This window comes from Dipteris shenzhenensis, chromosome 20 (assembly GCF_047967505.1).
Source record: "Dipteris shenzhenensis isolate YYH24624 ecotype China chromosome 20, Dip_SZ_1.0, whole genome shotgun sequence".
NCBI classification, from domain to species: domain Eukaryota; kingdom Viridiplantae; phylum Streptophyta; class Polypodiopsida; order Gleicheniales; family Dipteridaceae; genus Dipteris; species Dipteris shenzhenensis.
Genome location: NC_141615.1, coordinates 1,620,684 through 1,640,999, shown reverse-complemented (window position 1 = coordinate 1,640,999; position 20,316 = coordinate 1,620,684). Strand labels below are relative to the sequence as shown.

General features: G+C 48.9%; 1 protein-coding gene across 1 annotated transcript in view; it reads right to left on the bottom strand.

Annotated features, from left to right (window-relative positions):
- Window positions 1–20,316, bottom strand: part of SEC6 — a 102,014-nt gene that overhangs the window by 77,401 nt on the left and 4,297 nt on the right. The window contains exon 4 of the mRNA XM_087391376.1: window positions 18,361–18,451. Coding sequence (XP_087247502.1) covers window positions 18,361–18,451 — 91 coding nt within the window. The remainder of the gene's footprint in view (window positions 1–18,360; window positions 18,452–20,316) is intronic.

Genomic DNA, 20,316 nt, shown 5'->3' with positions numbered 1-20,316 from the left:
AACCATCGTTATATGAAGACTCTTAAACTTAACTATACATGACGTAGCCTTATTCCTGAATCAAATCTCAAAACTTCGCTTGATTTGATTTCACACTAACTTCAACACCTAGTACTCAACTACATCAACCATAACAGTCCACAAAAACATTAAAAACTCAAAATTGGACACTCATGAAAATCAACACAAAAGTCCACCAAACATTCAAGTAGAAAATTTCCTCGACACGTTAGTTTAGAGAAAAGAAGGAAATCATTGCATCATTGACATCAAACTCTATCTAAATGAGGCCACGTCCCCCAGCAGGCTTGAAATCAATCCTAATGCATTTATAAACTTTCCAGAATATTAAAGGATGCAAAAATAGGGTCACACTCACATCCTTAGACAGAACTACTATGGAGCCTAACTCTGGAGAGCAATTCAACATACAACAGGTATTTTTATAAGGATTTATCAATTTGGAATTACAAAGATAACTATAGAAGAACCAGGGATAGAGTCGGAAACGAAAGCTTCCTGGAATCTCTATTATCCAGCTAGAATTTCAAAAAAAGTGATGTTTCCACTTGATAAAACCTAACGAGAGTGGAATTCACTCTAATCCACTTCACGTGCAAAAGTGCTACATCACACAAGTCATAATAGAACCATTCCAAGGCTATTACAAATAAAAACATGAAATTACGATTCAAGAGCATCAAAATCTAAGTCTAGAAAACGACATTGCTTCAACCACCTGCAACAATTATTGATATATTTTTAAAAAACGTTATGGAGTATATTCCACCATGGATAATGGAGCATTGGGTTCCCTCATTAACAAACAAGAACCTATGCTGCATAGTGTAATTGATTGTTGGCCAGATCATATCCCATGCCTTCGCAAACGACTCTTCTAGACAACTCTTTAGGATGTTCCAACAGAAAAACCTCTTAGTAAATTTACTACCGGACCTAATCCCAGTGCTCTATCTTGATTAATTGGTGCCTTTAATTGATTAGGACTAGCTCATAAGCCTATCAGATTAGGGTTAGTTGATTAGAGAATAAACTGCTAGCCCTAGTTAGAAGTTCACTTGAGTTTAAATTTAATTGCACCTTTAAAAAGTTGCCTGACAACCGCTCTACCCTTGTTTTAATTAACTAAAAGGTCCTACCCTAGAAATTAACATAGTTTTTAAGCAAATAACTCAAGCTAGAAAACTAAAATCAAGCCTGTAGCTTAAATACATAATCTACACATGCATATGGGTTATGCCAAAGTGCCACAATGCATCTCTACACTACGTAACTCTTGGGTTTTTCAGTTCTGGAGGCCATATCCACTAGACCGCACCAAGAAACGTTAAGTTTGTCTCATTTATTTTCATCTCTCTCCCAACACACCAAGGCTTACCCCCAAGGCGCAAAGGCCATGTAGGTAAAACCAAGACATGGAAAGTCCTATAGACACGAATGTCTCCCTGGGTTGAGCAATCGATACACACGCTGCATCATGTTATTAGGAGAAGGGTGATCCAGTAAATCTGGAATCAGAAAGCCCAAAAGTATATATACTCTGGGCTGTAATTCCACCTACAGCATAAAATCAACATCAATCAGCTCTTACCTCTGTATACAATTGCAAAGATGATGTGCTGACAAAACAAAAAGATGACATCACTACGAAACACGCATAACACTTAACACCGAAAGAAAGTTTCTGTCAGATGGCACATGCATGCACAACATTACAGATGAGGATCCTTTGATACACTACTAGTGGCCACCATGCATAAGCTCTCGCACAACATAGAGTTCATATGCACACGAGTCAATACAAACTTTAAATAATAAGAAATAAATTAAAAAATAAATAAAATTGCAAAAAATATCCTATGTAGTACAAAATTAGGCTTTCTACAACCCTCGATGCATGGCAATGCCATGTGCCATGTAGAACAAAATTAGGCTTTCCACAACCCTCGATGCATGGCGATGCCATGTGGAAAGACAAGTATTTTTACCGGCCCTACATAGACAAGCTGCCGTAGCTAAGCTTACCCAATGCCAAATTTAAAAAACGACCACTGGCTGGTCCAAAATGGCATTCAAAGTACATAAAAAATCAAGCATTAGTGTAATGCTCTAGTTGAGTAAGCATGACCTTGGAAGGGTCAGTCAACGTTCTCCTTTAGAGGACCAACTAAAGGTCAAGGGCCTAGGTGCACCAAAAGTGTAATTGCCAAGGGGCAAACGGAATTCAATTATACTCCAAGAGAGGGGTAAATGGTGCAATAAAGGATGGTCCTAGAAATGTAACATGTGGCAAGTAGAAGAATCTAGGGAACTATTGGCTTTGTGTGTAGCATGCAGGAAGAGCATACGTTGGAATTCTTCCAGCTTGCTATCACAAAGGTTGGCTGGGTGGATATTTTGTGTGCCATCGCCCATGATTGTGGTGTTTTATCGGTTGTACGTGATATTTGGTATCAGAGCACAAGTGTTGTTGACGATGGGAGAGGCGAATTCTTGGCACCCACGCACTCAATAGATTGTTGAGAAGACCAAATGAATAGTTGAGGTGGCAGGTATGTGTGACGGAAGGCGAACAACAACGTGTTGTCCTCATTGAGGCAGAGGCAGACGTGTTACTAGAAAATAAGAAGGCACGGAGAGAATCATTGAGTCGGACAAGAGTAGTTTCCAGAATGGACTCACGTTGATAGATAGCTACTGCCTTATGTTTCCTTACCCACGGTTTTCTCCTACTACAACCTACGCACGGCTTGAAAGCTCTATGTAAGAGTAGACAAAAGAGTGTGGAACTGGGTTCCATGCACGAGAGAGTTGGTGTCTGGGAAGTTGAGGTAGCCTTCCAGTTCGTCACGTCGTCTTTTTTACGATACTTTGATCACATACACCAGCAGATGCGCAGAAAGATGGGTTCACATCCCCTTTTCTGTGAGCTGTGGTGTTTGGCACAATGCTTTGCCTGTAGTCGAGACACGCGTGTGGATCTCCTAGGTATTGATGAAGGCAAGTCGGAGATTTCCGTTCATTGAAATTGAAGGAGCAATCTGACCAGGGGGCTCTCTACTCACTTCTCGACTAAATTTCTTGAAAATTTTGAAATCTTTGCGTTTTTCAGGTTATAGCTTAGGAAATTTGCAGGAATTTCCCTAGCATAGGGAAAAGCTTCTTGGTTTGCAGCTTGATATATGCCTAGTTAGCTGTTCTCTGGAGCATTTGGAGTTTACACTTTATAGTTGGAGGATTCTAGTATTTTCGATGATGCTTGTATAGCTGCGGTTTTGGAGGTTGGGATTTCCAGTTGTAATTCAAGCAGTTTTTTTTTTTTAACAACAACAACCCACCCAGGCAGGGTTAAACCTTTTAGATCTAAGACTCTATGGATAAAGCTATAGCAATCATAGCTCTGATGTCATAGAAGCCTGGTTGCACAAATGGGAAGAGGCTTTTGCCATTTGTAAGAAAGAATTTCGAAAACATTTCTTACCTCGTGACGAAGCATCTTGAGCTTGGGATCAGTACAGAAACCTTTGTTAGAGAAATTTGTCAGTGGCTGAATACACTGATAAATTTAGAGAATGTGTAGTGAAGGTTTATGAACCTCTTCCTCAATTGGTACAAGTATGGCATGGTTTACCTCTATTCGAGGCTACTTGGGAATCCGTGTACCAGATGCGGAGGGCATTCCCAGATTTCATCATTGAGGATGCTGATGCCTGAAGAGGGAAGAAATGTAAAGCTCTAGTTGAGGTAAACCAACTTATGTAATATATTTATTGTGTTTTATTCATATGGTCAAAGGAGTCAATGTCAAGGTCTTTGGTGTGGGTGGTTCGGCACTGACTAGATGGTTCTAAAGGTCAGGGGCCTAGGTGCACCAAAAGTGTGTAATTGCCAAGGGGCAAACGAAATTAAATTGTACTCCAAGAGGGGTGAAATGGTGCACTAAAGGATGGTCCTAGAAATGTGACATGTGGCAAGTAGAATCATCTAGGGAACTGTTGGCTTTGTGTATGGCATGCAGGAAGAGCACAAGTTGGAATTTTTCAAGCTTGCTATCACAGAGGTTGGTTGGGTGGATAGTTTGTGTGCCATCACCCGTGATTGTGGTGTTTGATCAGTTGTACGTCATAATTAGCTTCTAACATACAAGGGGGGCCCCCATTGTAAACATTAAGTTGTATGTCTTTGCCCACTGTCTTTCATACATTTAGTTACTTAAGTTGCTATTCTAATGTCAGTAGCTCACCTGCGAACGCCCCCCCCTCCCTCACTCCCGTCTACCCCCCCCTCGCGCTGCGTGGCCCCTCCCCTCCCCCTCCTCCCTCACCGTCGCCTCCCGCCGCGGCCCTCCGTCCCCCTCTCCTCCCCCTCCGCCCGTCGTTCCCCCCCGCTTTGCTCCTCCCCTCTCCGCTCTCCGCTCCCTCCCCGCCTCCCCCCGCTCCACTCCTCCCCTCTCCGCTCTCCGTTCCCTCCCCGCCTCCCCTCCCTCGCGTTGCGCTACCACCCCCCCCGCCCTCTCCTTCCCCCCCGCTGCGGTGCAACGCTGCCCCCCCCCCTCCCCCTCCTTCCTCGCCTCTCCTCCCCGCTCCCTCTCGTGCGGCGCTGCCACACCCCCTCCCTTTCCCTCCTCCTCTCCCCCTCCCTGCACTGCGCTGCCCCCCCCCTCTCCTCCTTCCTTCCCTCCGCCACCTGCTCCCTCTTCACCACCTCTCCCCCCCCGCTTCCCCGTACCTCTCCATCCCTCCCTCTTCCCTCCCCCGCCTCCGTACCACTCCCCCCCTCCTTCGACTCTGCCATTTCCTTCTCTTTCCCCCGACTTTGGAGCATTCGCACTTTGTCGGTGCAGTATGGCGGCCAAGAGCCCGGAACCAGTGGCTCAGACGGACCCCCCCCTCCATCAGCCTACCGCGTAACACTAACAGAGCACCAGGTCTCCTTGGTGAAGCAGGCCGCCACGGACTTCTCGCAGACATCCGTTTATGGGAGAGTCATTGGCTACTCCCCTTCACGAGCAGACATCAGGGACTGGTTGCAGTCCACCCTCTACCTTGAGGACAGCCACATTGAGGAGGTTGCACTCATGGGACGTGGTATCTTCTGGCTCAAGCTCTCCTCAGCACAGGCTGCGAGCGATATGGTCAGGCGATCCCCTACTTCTGTCGGTGGGAAGATCATCCTTATGGTCCTGACACATCCCAGCACTCCTGAAACCCCTGATCTGCAAAACAACCACCCACCACGTCAGATCTGAGCAGGCTGCTCACCACCCAACCATGACATCTACGGGATGTGATTTCGAATCAGAAGATGTCCCCTCCGAGGCACGAGCTGAGCTACTGGCACGAACTCCCAATCAGATCCAAACCAGCCTGGTGTCCCATACCACCAGGTGGCGCTGTGAAGCCCTGGATCTGCCACTGGGCCTTGGGTTACGCTAAGATGCAGGCGCGCATCCGCGACTCAACAGACCTGGCACCTAGGAACGAAACTTGCTCCCAACTGCACACTAAGAACTGAACCCCCTGGGCCCCTTTTATAGACTCGGGCCCAAGCGCCAAAAATAGCGAAGACCTATAAATAGTTCGTACCCTTGCACCTCAACCCGAGAATCAAGCCTGCCTAGCTCTAAGCCTCCCCAGGCTAACCTGAGCTAGTCCTGTGTACCTAGTACACGTCAGATACCAATCCGTGCACATGACATACTCCCCCTCCTCTAAGAACTCACTCCTGAGTTCGCTAAAAAACCTGGAAATGTTCTTTGGAGGTTTTGTAATGTCTCCCATGTTGCATCCTCCTCAACCAATCCTTCCACTTGATCTTGTATTCCGTGATAGTACGATTACGAATCTGTCTTTCACGAAATTCAAGAATACACTCAGGTTCGTGAGGAATAAAAGTCAAATCTGTAACTTCTATAATCTCATGAGGAGAAACAAGTTGATCATCTGCATCCAAGACTTCTTTCAGTCTACTGACATGAAAGACTGGATGTACCTTAACATCAGGAGGCGATTCTAGTCGATATGCAACTGGTCCAATTCTTTTAATAACCTTGAATGGACCACAGTATCTGGGGGATAATTTCGGAACCAAACCAGTACTTAGGCTCTTGGATTCCTTTGGAATTCGCAAATATACCATCGTTCCTTCAGAGAACTCTCTAGGTGAACGATGTCTATTAGCATAAAATCTGTCCCGATCTTGGGCACTTCTAATAGACTCCTTGGCAAACCGCAACATTTTCTGCATATCTAGCAAGAAGTTCTTAGCAGCATCATTTTGAATCCCTTTTAATCCAACCATAACTGGTGACTTAGGTTGAAACCCGTACATAAGCATAAAAGGACTGTAACCAGTACTAGAATGCTTTGCACTGTTGTAAGCAAATTCAATCATAGGTAGATAATCTTCCCATGAAGACTGTCTCTTAGATACATATGCCCGAAGCATGTCTTCAACCAACTGGTTGACCTTCTCTGTACTGCCATCAGATTGTGCATGATCCGAGGAACTCATACTGAGAGTAGTTTCCAACTTCTCAAATACAAGTGTCCAGAAGTTACTTGTAAACTTTGAGTCCCTATCACTAACTATGTCAGATGGCAAACCATACAGCTTAAACAAGTGGTCCACAAACTCGTGAGCCAACTGAACAGCTGAAATAGTTGTTCTAGTAGGTAAGAACCTAGCCATTTTTGTCAAACGGTCAACACATACTTAATTGACTGATGATCAGTCAATACAAGGAACTTTGAACCATACAAGTAGTGTCTCCAAACCTTAAGAGCATACACTACAGCATAAAGTTCCTTCTCGAGTGTGGGCCAACGATATTGAGTGTCGTCTAGTTTCTTACTCTCGAAAGCTACAGGTCTACCCTCTTGGAATACAGCTGCCCCAATCGCATAATCACTCGCATCGGCCTCTAAAACATAAGGCCGGGTAGGATTGGGTAATGCAAGAACGGGTGCTTCCTTGATAGAAAACTTCAAGGTTTCAAAAGCCTTGTTCATTGCATCATTCCAAGGGATCGGCTGAATAGACCTGCATCCACGACCTTTCAATATGTTTGTCAGGGGTGCCGTGATATGTGAATAATCACGCACAGACTTCCGAAGAAATACCGTAAATCCTAGGAAAGAACGAAGTTGTTTCACAGTCTGAGGGATAGGCCATTCTAAAACCTTCTGGATACAATCCAGATGAATGCTAATACCTTCAGAAGGAATCTTGTGTCCTAAGTAAATGATCTCCTTCATAAAGAAGTCACATTTACTCATCTTGGCATAGAGCTTATGCTGTCTTAGAACAACTAAGACAACCCGGAGGTGTCCTATGTGATCCTCAAGCGTTCGACTATATACCAAGATGTCATCTAAGAACACTACAACAAATTTGCCCAGAAAATCCTTGAACAAATCGTTCATCATCTACTGAAAAGTAGCAGGAGCATTGGTCAAACCAAAAGGTAATACGAGAAACTCGTAATGACCATACCTAGTTCGGAATGCGGTCCTATCAATGTTTTTAGCATAGATACGGATTTGATGATAACCCGTACGCAAATCAATCTTAGTGAAATACTTCGCTCCGGCCAAACGGTGTATCAAATCATCGGAACGAGGAAGAGGGTATCGATTCTTAATTGTTACTTTATTTAATCGTTTATAATCTATACACATTCTCCAGGAAGAATCTTTCTTCTTTCTTAAGAGGACAGGTGCACCCCAAGGTGATTTACTTGGGCGGATATAGCCCATATTCAGGTAATCCTATAGCTGGGTAGCTAACTCATCCTCCTCTACCTGGCTCATCCTATAAGGTGGTACACTGATAGGTTGAGCCCCTGGGACTAAGTCTATGCGATGATCGAGGTAAACCTTCCGGCAGGTGAGCTGGGAATACATCCTTAAAACTATCTAACAATATTCTCAATTCACGGTGTTCAAACACACTTAATTCATTCTTGTTAATGACAGAAACAACAGATGAAGAAAGCGGAATCAAAACACACTGATAGAAATCATAATGAGAATTGTTTAATATATTCCGAAGCTGCATCGCAGATACAATAGGCCCCTGAGAAGAGGGAATTTTATCACACTGAATACAAAATTGGGTGTCCTTATCTACAAAAGAAAGTGTATGCTCCGTCCATCCAATCTGAATATTGTGGATTTTAAACCACTCTATTCCAATCAACAAGTCTACATGCTCCAGATGCATAACATAACATGTAAGAGCTCCCGTGTAGGCTTGAATCCGGATAGGAAGCGCTTCAACCTTGCGATCCCAAAACTGCTTCCCAGCTGGAAGCTGCACCTCATAGGTGTGGTCGCTAGGTACTGTGGACAGCCCCATCTTCTGCACAAATTTGTAATTAACAAAATTGTGAGAGCTGCCCGGATCAAGGAGAATGTGAACCTGTTGGTCCATAACTTCTCCATAAACTCGGAAAAGATCATGGGAACCAAACAACGAAGTATTGAAAGTACAATTACAAGAGAGTGGGCAGGTAATGACATTTACAGAAATACCTGTCATCGAGACTTGGTTCGCTCCCTTGGCTGCGGTACGTGGACCTGCCTGGAGCTTCGGTCCAAGCACCAACTTTTGGTTCTTGCGCTTGGGACACTCATTCTTTGTGTGGCCCCGCTCCTCGCAATAGAAGCGTCGTCCTTCTTTCTTGAGCCTCAAAGTGCGAAGGAAACGGGCTTTACTATTCTTAGCCTGAGTCAAATTTTTCTTGGAGGTGTTGTCCGTAGACTTCGTCTCCCCAGTACCAGTCGTATGCTGAAAGAACTTGCGTTTGTTCTTTCCACTCGTGTCGGAAACTGTAGTTGCTTTGGCACCGGCCATGGTATCATCATATATGCGCGCATAATTCATGGCCTCCTGCAACGTTGTGCATTTGTTGTTCTTTATCTGCAACTTGTATGAATCTGGCAAACCATCCACAAAGAAACCTAACAAGGTCACTGGATCCATCTTAGTGGCCCTGGTTTGCAGATCCCGAAATCTTTGAAGATAAACTTCAAAGGTCAAGTTTAACTTTGACATATCGAGGGCTTTAAGCTTGCCAACGATATCGTAATCATCCTCCTTCTTCAGGAAGGAGTTCCTGAAGATCCCTTCAAAATCTGTCCATGTATCGGGCTTAGGCTGGAGTTCCTTCCACCATAGCAACGCTTTACCTGACATGAAACCCGCTGCAAGCTGGATCTTCTTCTCATCTGGGTATGGATGGAACTGAAAGTGTACCTGCCACTTGTGTAACCAAGTGTCAACTACCTCCTTCGTTCTAGACTTTTGATCGCCCGGAAAAGGGTCTGGAGTTATATTCGGGCCTAGCACTGAAGCCATGGCATCCACATGCGTGAGTGCCTGCACAGTGCCAGCCAGAAGGGTGAGAGTTGCTTGAATCCCCTGGAGTTGCTGTGTCAACCCCGTTTGATTTGCATTAACCTGCTCGAATTTTCCATCCAGAGCAGTCGTAAATTCACTGAAGGCCTTTTTTGTAATCAGGTCATCATAAAGACCCTGATCCTCCTCTCCTACAGGAGTGTAATCCAAATCCTGCTCTCCCATGGTGAACTCGGGATTTGCAGATTCAGACATAACTGAAATCTGATTTGAATATAAACTGAGAGAAATAACTGACTGAACCGAAGCGAAAAGGAGAATGGAGCAAAGGGAAACCATCCCAAGAGAAGCTGACGGAAGGAGATGCTGGAAAACTGGCGAACCGGAAGCCCTCGAATCCCGAAATCTCGCTGAACCCGCTACCGGATGCAACGGGCGAAATCCTGCAGCATACGAACTGCTCACGTGGCTGTACGGTCTGCTGACGTGGCTGTACAGCTGCTGACGCAGTCCGTACAGTTGCTGACGGAGGCCGTACAGCAGCTGACGTGGCTGTACGGCGTCCGTACAGATTGCAGGTACAGTTGCGATGCAGGTACAGCTGACGCAGGCAGGGTGTCGCAGCAGCTGACGCAGGGCTGGCGCAGCTGTACGGTGGCTGGCGCAGGTGCGAAACAGGCTGAATGCAGGGCTGGCGCAGGCAGGCTGACGCAGATACCGTACGGATGGCTGGCGCAGGGCAGGCACGCAACTCGATGGCGCTACTAGGCTCTTTGCGAGGCTATGGGTGGGCTGGTACCCTGCCCCATCTATATAGGGAGCAGGGCAGCCTAATTAGGAAGCCCTGCTTCCAAAAAAGGCCGGCCCCCCCCAGCTTTGGAGGGGGTGCTTTTTTCGAAAAAAGCACCCTCCACGCAGGCTGGTCGCACCCTGCTCGCTGCTCTTTGCGCCTCTCCCTGCACCGGCCTGATTCCGTACTGCCTTGGCGTCCCATCTTCGCCTCCCTCGCAGCCCTTTTCCCTCTCTTTCCTACTTCTCTGCTCTCTCTCCTGCTTCCTACAGCCTTCTCTCACAGGCCCCTTCAGGAATTTCGAAAACTCTCCCTCCTTTCTTCTGCCTTTTCCTTAACATCTGCCCACCCTTGCCCAGGAACCCAGCAGAAAACGCAGCAACAAATTTCGAATTTTAGGGCATACCTGGAGGAAAAATTCGTCAAAAATTCCCGCATCAGAAGTTCCTACCTCAGGAGTTGGCTCTGATACCAACTGACACATCCCAGCACTCCTGAAACCCCTGATCTGCAAAACAACCACCCACCACGTCAGATCTGAGCAGGCTGCTCACCACCCAACCATGACATCTACGGGATGTGATCCCGAATCAGAAGATGTCCCCTCCGAGCCACGAGCTGAGCTACTGGCACGAACTCCCAATCAGATCCAAACCAGCCTGGTGTCCCATACCACCAGGTGGCGCTGTGAAGCCCTGGATCTGCCACTGGGCCTTGGGTTACGCTAAGATGCAGGCGCGCGTCCGCGACTCAATCCAGGAACAGACCTGGCACCTGGGAACGAAACTTGCTCCCAATTGCACACTGAGAACTGAACCCCCTAGGCCCCTTTTATAGACTCGGGCCCCGAGCGCCAAAAATAGCGAAGACCTATAAATAGTTCGTACCCTTGCCACTCAGCCCGAGAATCAAGCCTGCCTAGCTCTAAGCCTCCCCAGGCTAACCTGAGCTAGTCCTGTGTACCTAGTACACGTCAGATACCAATCCGTGCACATGACAGGTCCCATGGTATAGGGGTTTCAGTGTAGCGGACTTCGATGCCCGCTTCCGCATTCCTCGCCATACAGTTACCCTCATTTTCCCAGGTCTCGCAACCGAGCTTTGCCCGATCATCAAGGACCTGGGGGCGCACTTTGGCTGGCCCATGCAGGACACCTACGTTGATGCAGCGGCAGCCCAAGGGGTGCCACGTGTCAAAGTGGCAGTCCTAGATCTGCAGAGTATCCCCTCAGAGTTCGAGATCGAGACGGACACAGGTGTGGTGACGCAGTGCATTATGGTCACTGGTCGCCCAAATCAGTGTCTGAGATGCCATGGCTTCGGGCACCAGGCGCACTCATGCCCTCGCTTCACGAGGACAGAACCTCAGAAGGCCCCCATCCAGGCAACTCAGGATCCCTCCCACCAGGCATCGACACCCCCTCCCGAAGGGGAAGGCTGGACTGAGGTCAAAAGAAAACGGAAAGGAAACAAAGCAGGACCAAAAAAGCCTTCCCATCTACACCAAGAGCCCCCCCCTGTGGTCACCAATCAGCAGCAGCCCGGTAAGGGGAAGGAGATAGGGAAGGAGAAGATCAGCCAGCCTCCCCCTCATCCTTCACCCTGCCCTCCTTCCCCTCCCCCCTCCTCCTCGGTCCCCCGACCTCCACCCCCTCCAGGATCCCCCCCAGCACCGGTGGTTTCCACTCCCCTTTCTTCCTCAAGCATGATCCAGAGGGAACCCCCCTCTCCGCCTGAGCCACCTGCAGCCCCGAAGCCAGCACAGACCTCCCCCGCGCCTATCCCTCCTGGCCTGGTGGAGGGGAGAGGCCCTTCCCCGCAGAAGGCCAGCACCACTCCAGCTTGTTCGACAGCCAGCACCCCTCTCTCTGGTTCAGACTCCTCATCCTCGTCCCCACACCCAAGGGCTGCTCCTAGAGCTCTACCTTTGGAGTTTTACCGAGCAGGACCTTGGGATTATCTGGATGCAGCGGGTATTGGCTCCTTCCCTGCATGCCTAGACATCAGCATCTTCTTCCTCCGCAAGGGGGCGGAGGGTAAGGTGTCCGTCCTTGCCCCCCACGATGGTCCTAGCTATTCCTTCACTATCACCAAGGACGGGAATGAGCAATGGATGAATGAAAATGTTTGGGAGACGATTCGAGATCAGTCCCAGGAGCAGGTGCAGGACTGGATCGGTAGCAGAGCAGCGGAGCTTCTTCAGCAGCAGTGAAAGGAGGGTGACGTTCGTCTGAGATGGCGCCACAGCGCCAAACGATTCTGCCTTTTGGTCATTATTCGGCCGCCGCTGGAGTGGGTCTACGCGGAAGGGCTCCGCCTGTGGAGGACCTCAGAGGTAGCGGGCTTCTACAGTATTTCCCTGGCAGAGGCGTCGAGCTGGTTAGAGAGAGCTTACCACCATGGGATGAAGGGCCTCTCCCCACTGTTGAAGGTTTTAGAGGATGGGTCCGATGATCCGGCCTCTCCTTCGAAACCCTCACAGAAGCGCCTTCGTCTGCACACTGGACATCCTCCGACCACCTCGACATCGACCGCAAGCAGACAGCTGCTTGTGGCCCATCTCCCCTCTTCATGAGTTTACGCATTATCTCTTGGAACGTCAACGGGTTCCACTCATCAGGAACTCGCGGCCCCAGGAAGATGGTGCTCAAACAGGAGCTCCAGCCAGCCTTGGTGGGAAGGGTAGATGTGCTCCTATTGCAGGAACACAAGCTTTCGGCTTCTCAGACCAGTATTTGTGGGAAGGTCCTCACAGAACGCTCTCACACCTACTGGGAACCTTCGATTGGCGAGCAGGGGAGGAGCAGGGGTGTCTATACCTCCATCGACGCTTCTCTAGTTCAGCATGTGTGTGGTTTTGGCACCCTGATCCCAGGACGTGCGCTTTGGGTGGGCTTGAATATTGAGGGATCCCGTATCGGCATCCTCAATATCTATGCCCCGACCGACCTCAGATGGAGAGCCGCTTTTTGAAGCTCTTTGACAGACTTGTTGCCAGAGATGGATTATTGGATTGTAGGAGGGGACTTCAACAACCTTGAGACCCTAGAGGATCAGCAGGGACGGGGCCCAGAGTTCCTCGGTATAGCTCAGGCAGAGCAAGCAGATTGGGACTCCTTCCTGTTCGCATTGGGAGGTCGGGACAGCTGGAGGGAGCCTTCCTTCCGCAGATGGACAAGGAGTCTGGACTTCTCTTGGGGTTACAGGAGGGAGGGAGGCAGACTCCTGGAGCAGCTGGACCGTTTCTATGTCAGCGATTGGGCGCTTGGCAGAGGTGGAGAGTCAGGAGTGGTTCCAGGGACGACACTCTCAGACCATGCCCTAGTCATCCTAGTCCTGGACTCAGCCTCTCACTCCTCACCTCCACGCTCATGCCAGATCCCAGACTCCATCTACTCCAGAGCAGCGGTTCGCAGCAGGATAGTGGACCTGTGGGAGCAGGATTGGGACCCCATGGGGGATATGGCAGCACAGGTAGCTCATGCGCTTGCCGAGTCTAGTCTCATCTGTCAACAGGAGGCGATTCAGGTCAGGCAGCAGTGGTGGGCGAAGGAGAGGGGTCTCAGACGAGATCTCGCCTCGATTCAGCGGATGCAGCAGTCTTCTCCAGGCTCTGAGGAGCTCAGACGGCAAGAGGTTCGAGCCCGAGCCATGCTAGAGGAGATCACCCAGCGACGCTCAGAGTTCTCGTTTCATGCTTCCAAGTCCTTCTGGGCTAGGAAAGGCGACAGGATGTGCAGAAAGTTCTTCAGGACTCATGGCCAGAGGTCAGCAGGGGAACAGCTCCGATCTCTTAGAGCGCAGGATGGTAGTGTCAGGACAGATCCAGACGAGGTCCGGGACTTGGCGACAGATTTCTACAAATCCCTGTTCCAGCATGACCCCCAGACCCTTGTGGCCGCCTATGCAGGGAGGAGGTGTGGAGGTATACACCGCTGCTCGTGCAGCCTAGCATGAGTGATTCCCTTCTCGCCCCTTTCACCGTGGCAGAGATGCAGGAAGCGGTGAGCGCTATTGATGGGCAGAAATGCCCAGGTGAGGATGGCCTCTCTAGAGCTTTCTTCACCACCTTCTGGGAGCAGGTCCACCGGCCCTTGCTCGCAGCCTTCCAGCATATCTTCTCCAGCAGACACATGCCAGAGAGCCTTGCAACAGGCTTGATATGCCTCATCCCCAAAGGGGGGGACCGTCAGGAGATCAAACAGCGGCGCCCTATCACCCTCCTCCCGACTGCCTACAAAATCCTCGCCAAGATGATCAGTAGCCGCATCCGCCCCCTACTACACGACTTGATCCATGACACCCAGACTGGTTTTGTCCAAGATCGCAGCATTTTGGACAACATCTTCACTTTCTCAGAGGTGACGGAGTGGGCCCAGCACAATGGCCAACGCCTTGCCATACTCCTTCTTGACTTTGAGAAGGCGTACGACAGGGTAGACTGGTCCTTCTTGGAAGGTACACTCTCTCGGTTCGGTTTCCCAGACAAGTGGATCAGAGGTATTGCTAGCCTCTACAGGTCGGCCTCCAGCCGGGTTATCATCAGCGGCAGGATGGGGGAGAGATTCACCCTCGAGCGCTCGGTGCGTCAGGGCTGCCCGCTTGCGCCCTACCTCTTCCTATTTTTTGCGGAGGCCATGACCCACTTCCTACGAGCCTGTACCACTCGTCTTCGCGGGATGCGTCTCCCTATTCGAGACGATGCAGAACTTCTGGACTCCGAGTATGCAGACGACACAGCCCTATATGTGCAGGATGATATCGAGTCACTGGAGCGAGTGAGACTGTCCTTAGAGGTTTTTTGTCTAGCCGCTGGGGCGAAAATCAATTGGCATAAGTCAATTGGCTTTCTTACGGATCCAGGAGCCAGCTCACAGTGGGTTATTTTCATGGGGTTTCGCTGGATCCCTAGAGGACAGACGACACGTTACCTGGGATTCCAGGTAGGCCTGGACATCAAGCCGGCTCAGCAGTTCTTACCGGTCCTAGCATCCATACGATGGAAGCTAGCCTTCTGGAGCACGGCTCGGCTATCCTTGGCAGGCAGGGCCCTTGTGGTCAACCAGGTCCTTCTTGCCACCGCTTGGTATGTGGCCTCTTGCTGGTGTTTCTCGAGATCATGTGTAGCCCAGCTGAGGAGACTGGTACGAAACTTCCTTTGGTCTGGCTCAGATGGTTCCGGCACCACCAAAGCCCGGGTCGCCTAGCAGACGGTCATTCTCCCCCATACAGAGGGCCGCCTTGACATCATAGACCCAGAACTGCAGAGTCAGGCACTACTTGGCAAGTTAGTCATCCGCGGTCTGACCCCAGGAGGGCAGACGTGGAAGCTCTTGCTTCAACATGGTCTCAGCGCGTGTACCCCCCAGAGAGGGGGTGATTGGCAGCCATCTATCCGGTGGATCTTCACTTCTGCCCCATTGACTCAGCCCCATTCCCCCTTCCTCCGTAGCCTCGTCTCGGTCTGGAGGAAGTTGCGACATAGCCTCTCCCAGGTTCCCCCTAGCTGCCGAGAGGAGATAGACAAACAGCCCCTGATCTGGAGCAGCCAGGTGATAGATGATACAGGTCGCCAGCTTGGAGAGAGATCCCATATCCCTTGGGCACTCGGGCCCGCACGCTCGCTCCGGGTTTGGAGGGACGTCTACAGCCAGCTGAGCCCAGGCGAGCTGGCAGCAGCAGTAGGTACAGCACGTGGGATCCAGGCTCGGCGAGCGGAGATCGATGCTGCCATTCCTGCAGGTTGGAGGATTCCCATGGTCACCAGACAGCTCTTCCCGGGAGATGAGAGGTGGCTAGGACAGTTCACACCCCGGGGCATTCCTTTGGTGGTTGCAGGCCTTTTCTCGGACTCCTCGATCCACTTCTTCTCCGTCGCCAATGATAGCCGCCTCCAGAGCAGAGAGGCCGTGATCGACCCCCAGCTTCCCTGGCAGCGCCTTCGCATCATAGGGCTGCAAGGGAAAACGTGGCATATAGACCCCCTGATTATGCAAGACCAGGACTCGAGACTCTGGACATGGGAGGGACGTTCCTTGACAGAGGTGGAGTGGGACCCAAGGGAGTGGCGCTGGCCACCATTGGAGACCTTAGAGAACCCTACCCCCTTCTTCTCTTACAATGCGTGTACTGGTAGGCGTGCTCTTGGGGCTCTCCAACGCGGGCTACCCACACAAGCACATAGTTGGTATGCCCAAGGGATATCTCTGGTCTTTCTTCGCACCTTCTGGAAGACTCTTTCGGCAAGCTAGCGGCCGAGGAAGATCTCTTACTTTCTTTGGATGGTGGCACACAAGGGGCTACCAGTTGGCAGCTGGCTGAGGCAGATGGGGCAGGAGGGGCACTGCCAGATGTGTTTTCAGGAGGAGTCGTCCCTGAAGCACTGCCTTTGGAGCTGCTCGCATGCGCACACAGTTTGGAAGGGAGTCATGGGGATCTTAGCAAGGGCTGCACCCGAGCTAGGACCGATCACTTGGGGAGCCGTTTGCTGGTGCAGCACCAAGATGGGACATCACTTGGCTTATGAGTTCTCTAGGCAGGATCCAGTCTTCATCACGCAGGTCACCTGGGCATACATGGACAGCTTCCCTTGGCATCTGACAGAGACAGATGCAGGAGCGATGACTCGGCACCCAGTTTGGGAGATCATAGGGAGCATTGCAGGCTGGCATATCTGGACTTCCAGATGCGCGCAGACCGTAGGAGATCAGGCTTCTTCTGCTACCCAGACCCTAGCAGACATTTGGAGCACGATCATTCACACGCTCAAGGGTCAGTGGGATCAGATTCAGGGGGAGTCCCGGGCAGGGAAGGAAAAGAGACGGCGCTTCCTTCGTGACTGGGACCACCAGGAGCTGTTCTTCCAGCACTCTGCTCAGAGTCTTCAGTGGCATTACGCCCCCCCACCGTGGCTGTTTGTCCACTCTCCGATGATTATGCCCTGAGAGGCTTGTAATTAGCATTTTGGCTCCTCGGGCTGTATCCATTTTGTGATTGCAGCCCGCTGGCCTTTAGGCCCTCTTGTACTCTCGTTTTCAAGTAATATAACTAGCACTACTTTTTGCGCCCCCAAAAAAAAAAAATGTCAGTAGCTCAGCAGCTAGCACACAGCAAAGGATAAGCAAGCCGGTCATGTGCAGGTTCCAGCAAGCTACATATAATCTTAAGAACTAAGGCTTCTCATGGGATAAGGAACACACTAATCTGGCCATGATATTATCCTATATCATAGCTCTATAAACTCTTACTGAACACTAAATCCTACTTAAACAGTGGTTACAAATTTTAAGCCCGCTTATCATGTTAAAGATTGGTTTTCCAAAATGCAATGGCCCCAAAGTATGAAGTCATCCTTGCAGTGACTGCTTCTCCAAAGATTGCTAATGGGATCACATTTGAAAAAAGGAACCCTTAAAGCTGTAAAGGAAAAGTTCGACCCACTTTCTGCAAGAGACGAGTCAGGGATTCAGACAACATCAAAAGCAACAGGAGAATCCAGCTCCGTGAGCAGACTGTACCCTACTTTTTAAGGTCTTCCATAGCATCCCCCTCCAATGCAATTAGTGTCCAGCTAATGCATCAACAAAGCTCCAGAATGCTTACAGAGAACAACTCCTAACAAAAATGTATGTCCTCAGTTCTAATATCATTGCATTTCTCAAGCAGAACAGCCCTCGAAACTTATATTGACACGCCCTTTCAATCCTTCAAAAATTGAAGGATTTTGGTTTTACATTTGGTTTGTTGCAAAAGGCCAAACATGTTATCTCTCAGGTGAGCTATTCTCTAAATGCTCAACTGTGCCCCCTTTCTAGGAGAATTGTCAAGGTGACTGATTCCATTTCTATCACACAATGACTCGTAAAACATTCAAAAGTAGGATTAAGCCTCTTTAAGGAATTGAAAGCATCTGAAACAAACCAATGCCTTTCAAAGCAATCAAGAGCATATGCTAAGTTCTCAGGAATACATGGAGTCCTTATGTACACCTGTGAGTAAACATCTAAAAGCTATCAAAGGGGCTTCAAATAGCCAAAGAGGTGTGTCAGATCACCAAGCATATTTGCATGGCACTTGAGCTCCTTCCTCCCAATCGGGAGCTGTAAACCATATTTGTTGCTTATCACATTGTCATTTCTGAGCCAAAATCCAGAAAGCCAACATTTGGATACAGTTTCAAAAAAAATTACCTTTAAGGTAGTGTTCAAGTTGTTTCGTGCATTGCTGAGAGACTTGATCAAATCATGATGGTCAATCAATGATTGGCACTCTTGGCATAGCCTGAAATACCAGATTCACAACAGTATAATTAAAGAAATACCCCATGAATCTCATAGGTAGACCTAAAAATTCCAGCTAATCTACAAAATACACAGGTCCACTTCTACAAAATACTGAAAATTACGTCAATCAAAATCTTTGCAAATGCCTTCATTATCAACGTTCAATCTCCAAAATGCTTCCTTTAAACTATGCAAATGAATTGAGAACGATAACACTGCGAACACCAATTATACAGACAACGTATCCATAAGTTGAAACTCCAGTAAGAGTAAGGCCTGTTGCCTGCAGCCTGAAAATAGGCTAAGTATTAACACTAATAAACAAAGAGTCTTATTAATACGAAGACATGGCCAGCAAGTCGATTAATCGTTGGTGCTAGACACAAACTCGTCCATTCACTCATTAATACATGAATTTAAAATAATCTATTAGAAGATGGTGATTGAGCAGACAATTAAAGTTTCTGACCAGGACTGCATTTTCAGTTATACGCTAAATGGTATTCAATTAGTAAATTGATTAGAACTCCCACTTAGATAGATAGCTAATGTTGTGTAACGATGCAAAATTAGAGAAAGAGACACTATGCAAAGAAAACCATGAGCAGAGAGCCAGACGACCGGCAACGGGTAGGGAAGCAACTTGCTACACCTATCAAGATGAACCTTGGGAGAAAGGCATGAAGCAAGGTGGGAAATCCTCTAGGAGACCTCTTCCCTGCCTGTTGTGGGACAACAGACACCAAACCCCGCCTGTAGTGGGACACAGACAGTTCCTCAACCCCCAGAAGTTCTAGATCCCACTCCGGCACCATAGAGACTTCCTCAACGCCCAAGGGCTTGAGAGCAGTCACTAGGTCAGCATAGTTCGGATCTTCTTCCCAGCATGCAAACAGCTTTGGGAGGTGGAGGGGCTTCCGTGCTCACCCCGAGGGAGCCCTCAATCCCTTTCAGGGTAGCCTCTTTATGAGGACTTTGGAGAGTTGGCCTTGGAACTACATGGATGTTCCACCCAACTATCCCCACAGGCTGGAGATTACAGTGATTTGCATTCACCTTGGAAGAGTGGCTTGCTGGGTACCTTGCACAATAAGACCCATCCCGTCTAGGGCTTCCTCTTTGCACCAACTAAGGATGAGGTATAATCTTTGAAGGTGATTTAATTAGGGATTTTAAAGAAGCAAATGTTGCTCTTTATGGGACCATGGTGGCTGGGACCCTCAATTTTCAAAGCACACTATGCAGATCATGTACGAGGATAAGGCACATTGTTGATTTTCGTAACAGTGAATGGCTCCCATCCCCAAGCTTTGTGCAGCTACTGGCCCTTATCGGCTACGGCTACCTAACTGGGTATGTCTTACTCAGATTTGATGACTTCGGCCCATAGCATCAATGATGTCCCTTTTGAGACACAAGGTATTGGATCTGGAATGCTCTTGGAGAGATTGGAAGGACTTTATGTTGGTGATTGGGGCTAGGGCTTTGCATAGAGGAGGGTCCACTAGGATTTTGGCAGGGACGACGATGCCAAATCACTCCCCATTGTCTAACATCTGGAGTGGCTCCCTCAAAGGGGAGTGAAGATACTGGATGTTGTCATTCGGGAGCAGCACACCTACCACCTCAGCCACCTCAACAACCGATTTGCATCCGATTTGAACCTAGGTTTCAATGCTAAATTTTTTGATTCCATAAAGCCTTATTTCCGGTATCATTATTCATAGCAATAAGTGTCCTAGTAGGGAAGCTAATTTTAGCTATTTTGGCCATATATCCTGGTCAATTTTGGTTAAATTTCAATGTCATCTTCACTGACTCATATTGGCCTGGCAGACATTATTATTAGAAGCCTGGACAAGT